Source organism: Mesocricetus auratus, unplaced genomic scaffold (assembly GCF_017639785.1).
Source record: "Mesocricetus auratus isolate SY011 unplaced genomic scaffold, BCM_Maur_2.0 Super-Scaffold_100003, whole genome shotgun sequence".
Lineage (NCBI taxonomy): Eukaryota > Metazoa > Chordata > Mammalia > Rodentia > Cricetidae > Mesocricetus > Mesocricetus auratus.
This window is the reverse complement of record NW_024429188.1, coordinates 103,432,505-103,444,165: the sequence shown is the minus strand read 5'-3', so window position 1 is coordinate 103,444,165 and position 11,661 is coordinate 103,432,505. Positions and strand designations below refer to the sequence as shown.

Genomic DNA, 11,661 nt, shown 5'->3' with positions numbered 1-11,661 from the left:
GGCTTAAATGTACCAGATTGGGAGGAGGTTTGCTATGATCTTCAGAGAGCCTGGTGTTGGTGGCACAAGCCTCTAATCCCAACACTCGGGAGGCAGAGGTAGGTAGGATCCAGGCCATCCTGGTCTATAGAGCAAGTTCCAGGATAGCCACCAAAACGATAGAGAGAAACCCAGTCCTCGGGGGGGAAAAAAAAGTAAAAAGCAAAATTAAATAAAATCTCCAGCCTTTCGCCTAATCCACTGAGGTCAGGAAAGTAAAGGGGAACTGAGAGATCTAAAAGTTTGGCCAATAAGTAAGGCTATGAGGATGTATTAAAAATGGATACCGAGCTAGGGGTACCAGATTAAATCTCCAGGCCTTCGCCCGATAAAGGTTGAGAAAGGGGAACCTGAGAGATCGCCCTCAGTTGGGGGGGTGGATTGGATTAAATCTCCAGGCCTTCTCCTGACAAAGGTCAGGAAAGAAAGGGGAACCTGAGATAGTTGGATGGTGGATTGGATTAAATCTCCAGGCCTTCTCCTGATAAAGGTCAGGAAAGAAAGGGGAACTTGAGAGACCACCCTCAGTTTGAGGGTGGATTGGATTAAATTTCCAGTAAGAAAGAAAAATTGAGAGGTTGCCCTCAGTTGGAGGGTGGATTACATTAAATCTCTAGGCCTCAGCCTGACACCAAGGTCGGGAAAGAGGGGAACCTGAGAGATCGCCCACAGTTGGAGGGTGGATTGCGTAAATCTTAAGGCTTTTTCCTGAGGGAACATCCTGGGTTGGATGACGGATTGAAAATGGGTGAATAGCCGGGTGTTGGGGGCACATGCCTTTAATCCCAGTACTCAGGAGGCACAAGCAGGCAGCTCTCTTGAGTTCAAGGCCAGCCTGGTCTACAGAGTGAGTTCCAGGACAGCCTCCAAACAATACAGAGAAACCCTGTCTCGAAAAAAAAAGTGAATAAAAAAAACGGTAACAGTAAAGAGGTACTGGTATTAAGTAAAGAAAAAGACAAAGGTATATGGAAAATTTTGTTTGCATTTAAGGTCTATTTTGTGAGTCATCTCTAAAAACTTTTGGCCAAAAGCCTAGCCTCTCCACCTTGCATCTACAGAGTTACAAGGAGTAGGTACGGCTGTACCCCCTGACTGTATCTCAAATGGAGGAATGATGAGGGGCACACAGGACTTTTTAACCTTTTTAGTTCAAGGATTGGCTGGAGTTGTTCTTTTACATAGATTTCAATTAAGGAAGTTTCATTTCAACAGACTAATCATGACGTAGGGAAAAAGGATGACCGAAAGATACATGTATGTTCTGAATGTATGGTGTGCCCACACCGGTATATATGAAATGTGATTGTGAATGCGTGAGTGTGAACTGCTTATATGATTAAAAGGATACTTAAATCCCTTCAAAAATAGTTAAAAAGCTACCTAAATTGCTTTAGATATAGCCAAAAGGAACATCCAGCCAGTCGGTTAATGTTTTAACAGAAAAATTAAGATGCAAATGAGGCCTTGTCAGCTAGTGAGAGCTCTACCGGTTAGATTGGGAAAGACTGCTCACAGACTTCAAATAATTTTCAAAAGTTATTTGGGACACAGTATAGTTTACAATCTTTGAATGATTTTCAGAAGTTTTTGGGAAATACCTAATGGATATGTCCTTTTCCCAATTCACCTAGATAGTTAACTAAGGAGGGTAGACAAATCCTTCTACTGTTATGGTACAGCTTCAACAGTTGAAACAAAATTTAGAAAATAAAAAAGGGGGAGTAATGTCCCCAGTCTGCACATGACTCATCAAATAATACACTCCTCATTTAAAAATTTTTAAAATGTAATTGCCAGTGAGCAATCTGCTTCAGACAGATTCTGGCATGAAGGAACTTGAGCAACTATTGCTCAGGTCAAATGGAGACATCCATGCACTAGACAGTGGAGAAGACCCTAATTTGGGGTTGAGGACATGTTTGTGTTTTCTTGCAGGAAAAGAATAAAACTTCGGCAGCTGTCAGAACATTTGGTGAGATGCATGGAGCAGAGAAAAACTGGACCTGAGACCATGGGAGCCTACCTAAGCCAGTTTGAGTGACATCTCCTAAATCAGTGTTTCTGATCCTTGATGTCATCAAATCTACAGCCCGAGAAAGAAGGAAAACAGTCAGTTAGAGATTTCCAGTTTCTCAACAGGCCTGCTGCATCAACCTCCCGGACCCATGAGTTTTCATCCCAAAGCCAACAGAGAACTGGAAAGATTAACTGTCTGCCCTTGACACACCTTGAAACAACAGAATTTATTTTCCCAGTTTTTCCCTTTGGGGGAAAAAAGGACCCATTTAAAACATTTGGACATTGGTATGGACTGTGATGAGTGGCAAAAGAGTGGCCTCTTTTCAGTATTTGAACAGGACATGGTCACTTGAAATATCAGACTTGATGGTTCCTATTTCTGGAATCTCGCCTATGCCAGTGTATTTTTCTGGAGAAATGCAACTTGTCCTAATGCGACAAAAAGGAGTCTTTGGCTCAAGTCGCTTATTCAACTGAGGCTACTGATATTAAATCAACAAACTGCATCACCACAGGAACAAATTGGTGCTCTGTGGATAGTGCAACAAGTCTCTTGTTCATATTTTTTATAATGCTACATGTGTAACATCAATGATTGTACCTAATGTATCTGTGCAAGTGCACTTTCTAAATGCTTTCCTGAGTAGATCTTGGAATGATTGTAAACTTTATTACTGTTTTGACCATCAAATTGTAACTGTAAATCACATGTGGGTTACCCTTATAACAAAGGAAGGCTGGTAGAATGTTATGGCCCAGATCTGGTGATGGGTACAGTGATGGAGAGGCGCTATGTCAATGGAGGTCCTGGAAATGGCGGCAGTGGCGGTAGGCATTCTGGCTTTATGCTGAGCGCAAACATGCCTTGTTCCAGAGGCAAGAGATCCGTAACCAAGTATTGCTCAGCTTAGCCCATGGCAGTCCCGGTAGCCATGAAGTCTGGTTACAGATTATTTAAGGATGAGGTTCTTCGATGATGGGCAACCTGTGGGGAAGAGACCTCCCAACTAAGACAGGGGTCGCCAGGTCCCCCAAAGATGGACAAGGGAGGGTGACCCTACTTGACCTAAGCCAGGAGTGCCTCATTAGAAAATAAAAAGGGGAATTGTGGGGACAACAGACCTTGGGCAGAGACCCACTTCCCCATCAGCCTGGGAGTAGGCAGCTATAAGACAATGTTTACTAAAAACGTGTTTACTAAAAACAATACAATGCCTGGGGCAATAAGTTCCTGAAAAGGGCGTGCCTATGGGAACTGCCCTGTCCTCGACCTTTTCCAAAGACTAACTGCATCCTTAGACCCACCCATCCCCACCTCTGGTGTCAGGGTATATAATAACCAGCCAGAGTAGGAATAAAGGAGAGCCTTCTTGAGGAGCCTTTGGGTCTATGTGGTCAATCCCTGACACCCTCCACACATTCTCGGACATAGGCTGTGCAGTGGGCGCGGCACTACTCCATTCCCCAGGGAGGTTGAGACCATTCATGGGGGATTCCCAAAGTCTGCCATTTCATTCAGGGCAGGGCACAGGTCCTTCTCTAAAAGATCAGGCTGAGAGAGGATCCCTCACTGTGTGAGGGCCACCCAAAGTCCATCTTTATGCCAGGGACAAACACCAATCCACTGCCCAAGACCCCACAGATTGTCCAGGCCTCCTTGCTGACACCCACATTCAGGGGGTCTGGATCTGTCCCATGCTGGTCTCCCAGCCATCCAGCAGGGGTCCAAGAGCTCCCCCTTGTTCAGGTCAGGTCAGTTGTTTCTGTGGGTTTTATCAGCCCAGTCTTGACCCCTTTGCTCATCATTCCTCCCTCTCTGTCACTAGGTTCCAGGAGTTCAATTCAATGTTTAGCTGTGGGTGTCTGCCTCTGCTTCCGTCTGTCACTGGATGAAGGTTCTAGGATGGCCTATAAGGAAGTCATCAAACTCGGGATGGGCATTTAAGGTAGCCTCTCCATTATTGCTTAGTTTGCCAGTTGCAAACCCAGAATTTTTTTTTTGTTGTTTTGTTTTCGAGACAGGGTTTCTCTGTGGTTTTGGAGGCTGTCCTGGTACTCTCTCTGTAGACCAGGCTGGTCTCGAACTCATAGACCATCTGCCTCTGCCTCCCGAGTGCTGGGATTAAAGGCATTGTGCCACCACCGCCCAGCAAACCCAGAAATTTTAATCCTAATTTTCTAGCTATGAAAGGGAAGGAGGCTGATGCCCTAGGAAGCTAAGAAGTTATTTTATACATATTTTATACATATATTTTATATATATTTATTTCATCGCTAACTCATGCAGAGCTATAGTTTAGTGAAACATGAAAATACTCTCTTGGCTTTTGTAGCCTGGTATTGTTTAAAATTCAGATACTAATTATTGAGTTCGTATTTGAGTGTATATATGTGAAGTGTGTATGTGGTGTGCTTGTGTGAGTGTAATGTATTTTCCTTTATCATTTTCTGCCTTATTCCTTTTTAGGTAAGGTCTGTTGATGAAGCCAGAGCTTTTGGGTTGTTTTTTGTTGTTGTTTTGTTGTTGTTTGTTTTCAGCTAGCCTGGCAGCCAGCATGCACCAGGAATCCTATTGTTTCAGCCCAATGAGTGCTGTGTTTGCACATGTAATTAATTGCAGGACCGCATCTGACCTGTGAGACTAGAATCTCAAGTCTGGTCCTCATGTTTGTGCAGGAAGCACCCTTAACTGCTGAGCTCTCTCTCAAGCCATAGCCTAGTACATATGTAAAATTATTTCTCAAGTGGTAGGCTCAGGAGAGTAAATATATAATGTTTTTCTAATCAAGGAAAATAAGATATTTTGTAGTTCTGTGATTTAAAAATAGTAAGTCCTGAAATTGAAATGTGTTCTTATATTCTGTCATTATTTTTATTTTTTAGGATATAAAGTTAGATGAAACCATTCAAACTTTATTTCTTATTTATTTGCTCAGCTTCAAAGTTTTTACAACAATTTTGCTCACTTTAAAGCAATGTTAATACAATATTAGCACCCCCACTTTAAATATGCCAATTTTAAGAACATTTAAAGCCCAGTGTTAGTATATACCCCACACCTGTTTGAGCCATGTAATTAGCGTAAGTTCACAATGGCGCAAGTCATTTAAAGCTCAAAAATAGCAAAAGCACTCTCAAAAAATCAAGTTTTTAAAAATACAAATGTAACTACAGTGCCAAAGATAAGCTTTAGTTTACTTTAAGAATACATTTTCTGAAAGCACAAATTTAAATCTGACAAATCTACTGACTACAAGGTTTTCTTTCCAATTACAGTGAGTTGCAAGCTTATTTGTGTTAGCAAGTTGTAGCAGAGGATAGAAAGTCAGAGCCTTCTGTCTGACTTCCAGAAACAGAGTTGAGCTCTAGGACTTCGGCACCCATGAAGTTTAGTAAAATCAAGCAGGTAGATGATGTAATGATGCTCGCACAGCCAGCTGATGGAGATCCCGAGTGGCAGTTCCACAGGTTTATAGAAAGAGGGCACTGCTCACCCAAATGAAATGAGCTTCCTTCGAGGAAAGAATTTCAGACCGTGACAGCTTAGAAACTTGGACAGGAATCCTTCTTTGGGGCCCATGGTCATAACAACACGGTGGCTCTCTGTTCTGCCTATTAACAAGACAAATTCTCCACAATGTTTTGTGTGAGATGACTCTGCCTAGCTATTAACCAGTGGCAGTAGAATACACAAAGTCAGGAAATGTTGACCCAGTAAGTGAAGCACCCTGCCCTTGAGTCAGTGCTTAATACCCTCCAACTCTCAAACATTTTCATTTCAATTGCAATATTTCTTATAATAGAATGGTGATTGAAGGAAGAGAGCAGTCACGCTGTGAAGTGTGTGTGTGTGTGTGTGTGTGTGTGTGTGTGTGCTACTAAACACCACAAGAGATGTTGTATCTCTTTTTGTATCTCCTCATTTACGGAGTAAAATCTCTAGATTTACAGCACAAAATAAGCACAAACACTATTTTATAACAAGCACATGAGAGTGCATGAGAGATGAGCATCAGAGAGGAGGGATCCAATTAAATGTTTAAACTTTTATCTTGTTCATTTACCAACTCTCCTATACAGCATTCTTCACAGTTGACTGGCATTTCAAAACCTGCCTTTCTCTACTTGGTGGGCTTCACTGTATTTAGAAAGCCCAAAAAGCATTACTGTTTGCACCTTGAAGAAAACGATGGTCTGTCTTTTACTTACAGGGATAATTCATTCTCAAAACTTCAAAACAATAACAACAAAAAGTCAGACACCATACTATGCACAGCTTAAAGCTGGATACACACAAAAGGACTAAAAATCACCACCTTTTTAGTGGAAAAGCTAAACTTTGTCCTCTCCCTTCTTCATACCACAGCCACTGAACAGGGTCACACTAATTTCAGATACCTGTGTGCTCCCAGTACCAGGGACGCGCCCCATCACAGTGAGGTTGGTAAGAGGGGTGTCACCAAGAGGAGGCTCAGACACCTCTGCCTTGAAGCAGCAGAGCTGAGCTTTAAAATGCTCCTGGAAGGACTTGCTCAGCCAGTAGAGAGCAAAGGGGTTCACACAGGAATTACTGAAAGCCAGCACCCGAGAGAAAATGGTGATGATGAAAGGGATGGCCGTGGGGTCTTCATAGCTTTTGTAAGTGAATGAGTGGTAGAGATACAGGAGGTGATTCGGCAACCAGCAGAGAGCGAACAGAGCCACCAGCACCAATACCGTTTTGGCAATTCTCTTCCGGGATTCAATCTATATGGGGAGAAAATTGTACACACACACACACAGAGATAGATAGAGAGAGAGAGAGAGAGAGAGAGAGAGAGAGAGAGAGAGAGAGAGAGAGAGAGAAATTCATTTAGCTGGCAGAGATAAAATACCATTCTTAGATTGACATAGGAATTTACAGTTAACAAGCTGGCCTCCCTTTGAACACATGCTTATGAGCTAACTGGCTGGGACACATGGGAAGTCTGCCTGTGGATACAGAATATGACAAGTTAATTGGCATGGTAACCTGTGATCTTGGTCTCATTAACTCTTATTCTGAGACCTCCCACCATCCTCGGATGTTGAGATACTCTAGTTAACTCAAGCAGTGCTGTGGAATCCCCAGTGATTTAATTTCACTAAAAGGAGAGAATGATACTATTCAGAGCAGCTTTCACTGCCTCCATAGAGGCTGACAGGTGAGTACAGTCTTCTGCAGTTTAAGAAAGTTGTCAGGTTGGTACTAAAGTTGCTTTTAATCTATAGGGATTTAAATCATGTAGTCAGAGGAACAAAAACAAAATGTGCCATCCATCATATATGAAAATACTCCTATTCACATCTGCTAATACAAGAGATGAACCTCATAAAATAGAGGCTTAAACAGAGCAAAGATAACTGGACCACATGGACACTAGACATGTACCTTATATAGCTTCAGCCTCATGAGCACAGCTATTCAACTAACTGGTAAAGTACACACAAGGCATAGCTCTTTCTCTCCCTGCTCTCTCCTCCCTCCTCCCTTTCCCTCTCTCTTCTCTGCAAATGGCACTACTTCTCTCTTATCTGGGATAGAAGCATCCCTGACCATCAATCTAACAGGCAAGGTTTGGAACCATCCTTTCATTCTGTACTAGTTCAAGAAAGGAGAGCACAGTTAAGTCCTTCAACGATTTTAATCAAGTGTGTGTGAGTCGCTGTGTTGCCCTCTTGCCATGGGTACTACATATCACCCTCCCCAGACCTCAGGTTGTTCATCTGTAGAGAAGTTTTTTTCAGTGCGTAATGTCAGATGAACCTTGCCGGTTTCATCATTCTGGGCATTTCTAGTACTTTGTGATACTTCCTAAAGCAAATAATGCTTTGCTTTATAATCTCACGTTATACAGATTCCCTTACTATTCTATAGGATAAATAGCTTTTACTGCCCTCACACTTCCACTACCACGTCTGTAATACTAATAGTCTCACCAGTGACTGAAGGCAGATGGTATGCTGGGAGTTTTAACTGTCTATTTAGTTCTCTTCTTTGTTTCATAGAGAAGAAACTTGGGCTCAGAGAGGTCAAATAGCTTGCTCAGCATTGCTCAGTGTGTGATGCATTTGGGACTGAAAAGAGAAGCTGTCCTTATGCCAACAGCAGTAGACTGCTATTGGATCTATACACAGATGAATGCAGTGTAGCTCACTGAAAGGTGATGGGGTGGGGAGCTCACTTCTAAACCCAGGGTGTATTTGCAGGAGGACCAATTCATACATACCTGCTTCCGGGCATGGCTTTGTTCCTCAGTAGGTATATTCAGGGTGCTTTTGTAAAGAGTCCTGGCAATCAAAGAATAATAGACAGAGATAATCGAGAGCGGGATAATATAGAACACTAAGAAACACAACAGAGAATGTATTTCTTGCAAGAGCCTCTCAGAGACAGGGTAGGAGTTACACGATTCAAATGTCACATTTCTGTTAGGATCTCGGAAAGTGTATACATCTGAGAATATAGCCTCTGGCAGAGCAAATATCATAGACATGATCCAGATGCCTCCAGCTTTTGCACAGGTCTTCAGAACAGCATTGGAGGGCTGCCGTTCAAGTGGCTTCACAACCGCTTTGTATCTAGAAACACATAATCACAAGCAGAGTTGAAATCAGAGACACATGGGACTTTAGCAATAATTCAGTTCTTCCTCCTTTCCAGTCATACAGAAACACCCAGAATTGGCTGTAGTTCCAAAGACACAGAATATACCCAGTGATTTATTTATTCTAATCAGCTCACCTCTTATTTACTCCTATGAGACATTTCCAGATCTGCAATTTTGTAATTTTGTGACAGATCCTCTATTTAGGACAAATATTTTCAGTGTGTTTTTCTGTGTGTTTTGCAAATAATTCATCACCTATGTGTTGCCATAAGTATTCTAAAGAAGACCTGCATATGTTAATGACTCATGTTAATCAAATTAACTCCCCTGGATGAGTAAGCGGTCTTCAGTCTTGCTAGGTAGGATTTCCACCAGTAAGAAGCAGAGAGCTCATGTTTTCCCCATTCATAAGGGCTACTTCTTTCCCTAAGCTAATGGATCAATGGGGAGAGATTAGGGTAAAATCAGCAGTTAGATCCCATGCAATGATGCCTCCTCATTTTGACAGAGACACCTTAAAACCTGTAGTCTTTACAGAAGACTGCCCTAAAGAATATAGACCAGTGAAGCAATAACCTCATTATCACTGTCATTATTATGATGATGATAATAATGATAATAATAATGACACAGATCAAGCTTTTGCTGCTGTCAGATTCCAGAATCTAGAGCTCTTCCTGCAGTACTGCTAGGCATTAATAGCCTGCAGGCATCTTGCAAAAAATTTAAAGCACTACTTTTAATATTTAGAGCCTCATTTTCATGCTTTCATGGTTATTCTGCAATGGTTATTAAGAAAAACACAGTATTCAAGCTAAAAGCACCTTAATATCCCCCAACTCCCTGACAATGAGGATGTATCACACGCTCTAGCCACAGGACTCTAAAAGTCCATCCAAATTAATTTATGTCTCTGGGGATGATAGTCACCCACATGCTTATAGAGAAAACAAATAGAATTAAGTAATAACATGACACTGAATTACCAAGGTGCTAAAAACCTTACTGTTTTCCTTCTATTAGCTAATCTGGGGACTTTCAAATAATTTGATGCATTTTCTCTATCTACCATCCTTCTAGTACATGGTAATGCATACACGGTCCATTTGACACCTATGCCAATGTTTCCATGTTGACTCTGTTATACCACTAGGCTGCACTAATGTATAAAGCATGAGTATTTTTCTTTGCACCTGCAACAATTTCCCTGACTTAATAAGCTGGAGGAAAATAAAATCACCGTTTGCTGTTCTTTCAAGCAAACAATTACATTTCAAAGAAAGAAAGCCCCCCTGCCCAGAGCATATATCTTTAAGCACTCTTCAGATGCTAACAAAGGCATTTTAACGTTTTTTACCCTAACTTTTATTTTAAAATGCTCCTGGATTTTACAACCTTACAATTAGGTTACACAGTGTAAGAAAAGCCTGCCGGTAGCCAGCAAATGCTGAGCAAAAGCTTTTCTTTTTTTCTTTCGCCTAATTTCCTATCCCAGCAACAGAGCAGAAAAAAGCAACTCACCTGTCAGCGCTGAGAATTGTTAACGTGAATACTGACACACCAACAGAAGTGAGCCGGATGAAGGAAAGCACTTTACAACCGATCTTTCCAAACAGCCATCCTTCTGCCAGGTAGTGGGTTGCATCCACAGGCACACAAGTCAGCAGAAGTAACATGTCTCCAAAAGCAAGGCTGGTGATGAAAATATTTGGAACTGTTTGCATGGATTTAGTCTTGAAAAAGACTTTGATGAGGATGGCATTTCCAAGGATGCCCACTGAAATGATCACAGCATAAGTGACATAGATGGCACACAGTGCTTCTATTCCTGGAGAGTTGTCTCCGGTCCATCCTTTATGTGTAGTATCGTTGGAAACGACAGAGCTTGATGATTCTGTGTCATTTGTGATGGAAATTAAAGTCTGATTAGGTGACTGAGGCTGCCTTTGAGACATGTCTCCTGCACTCTCTGCCTTCACTACCTCTTCTCTGCTCAGTTCAGATGTAGTTGACTGTCACGTCTAGTGCCTACGTCTAGTAATGAGGTGATGTCAGGAGAACAGAACAGATCGGAATGGAAAGAAAACCCAAGACATCCGGCTACTCCTTCCCTTCAGTTCTTCTGTGTCTCCCAGCATGCTTGGCTAAGCGCTTACAGATCTGGCACTAGGAAATGGGAGGTGGAGGATGGAGGAGTCTCATTGGCATTCCTATGACATAAGATGAGGAAGGGTGCTAAAGAAATGCCCTGTAGTTGCATTTTCATTTTGGGGGAGTGTGGTCCTTTGAATAATATTATTCATGTTTATTAAACCATCTAATTGTTTATTAGAATCACCTGTCTTCATTTCTACCCAGCCTGGTCTAGAAATATCTTAGTGATTAAAAAAAGACAAAAATCAAAACAAACAAACAAACAAACCACCTCACTATCTCCCATCACATGGTGGTCTAATACACTCTCTTTTATATGACAAATAAGGATAGATGCCCCCCCCAAGCACAAACTTTAACCCAGTCCTCAAAATTTAATATCAGAGAGACGATGAAGCAACAAATCACTCACACCTTGACAGAACTCATGTCACCTTCCAAAAGCAATAATCCAGTGACCTGGGCTTAACATCTAACTCTGACACATGGTAATTCCCAACCTTCATGTCCCTGGGGCTATGCTGTATCATAGCAAAGCAACTTGTAAGTGATAAAAAATCCAGGCAGACCACCAGTCACTTTGTCTGTTGGTGTCTTAATAAAAACACAGTTTACATTTGACTGTCTGTTTAGATAGACATCTTTTCCAAAAATGATTTTTAAAGGAGTTATTTCTGTAAAAATGACTCAAACGAATGTGCTGCATTATACAACCAAATAAACCAGAATAATGCTTCTCAAGGTCTTGACTCAAATAGTGTTGTGAGAATGAAAGTTATTCTTTTTTTTCAATGGAAAAAAGTCCTGCAAATTATTG

At 41.6% G+C, this 11,661-nt stretch overlaps 1 protein-coding gene across 1 annotated transcript; it reads right to left on the bottom strand.

The window, feature by feature from the left end:
• Positions 1–6,076: 6,076 nt before the first annotated feature.
• On the bottom strand, positions 6,077–10,809 carry Brs3 (bombesin receptor subtype 3). Its single transcript, XM_005084518.4, has 3 exons — positions 10,212–10,809; positions 8,310–8,661; positions 6,077–6,807 (listed from the first exon to the last, which is right to left on the bottom strand). Exons 1-3 carry the CDS (start codon positions 10,643–10,645, stop codon positions 6,394–6,396), a joined length of 1,200 nt encoding a protein of 399 aa, XP_005084575.1. The 5' UTR covers positions 10,646–10,809; the 3' UTR covers positions 6,077–6,393.
• Between the last annotated feature and the right edge of the window lie 852 nt (positions 10,810–11,661).

Coding starts and splice junctions, on each gene's coding strand:
- Brs3 (XM_005084518.4), bottom strand. CDS start 10,645: ATGTCTCAAAGGCAGCCTCAGTCACCTAATCAGACTTTAATTTCCATC. Junction 8,662..10,211: donor ACAATTCTCAGCGCTGACAG/GTGAGTTGCTTT, acceptor ATGTGTTTCTAG/ATACAAAGCGGTTGTGAAGC. Junction 6,808..8,309: donor AAAGCCATGCCCGGAAGCAG/GTATGTATGAAT, acceptor CTCCCCATATAG/ATTGAATCCCGGAAGAGAAT.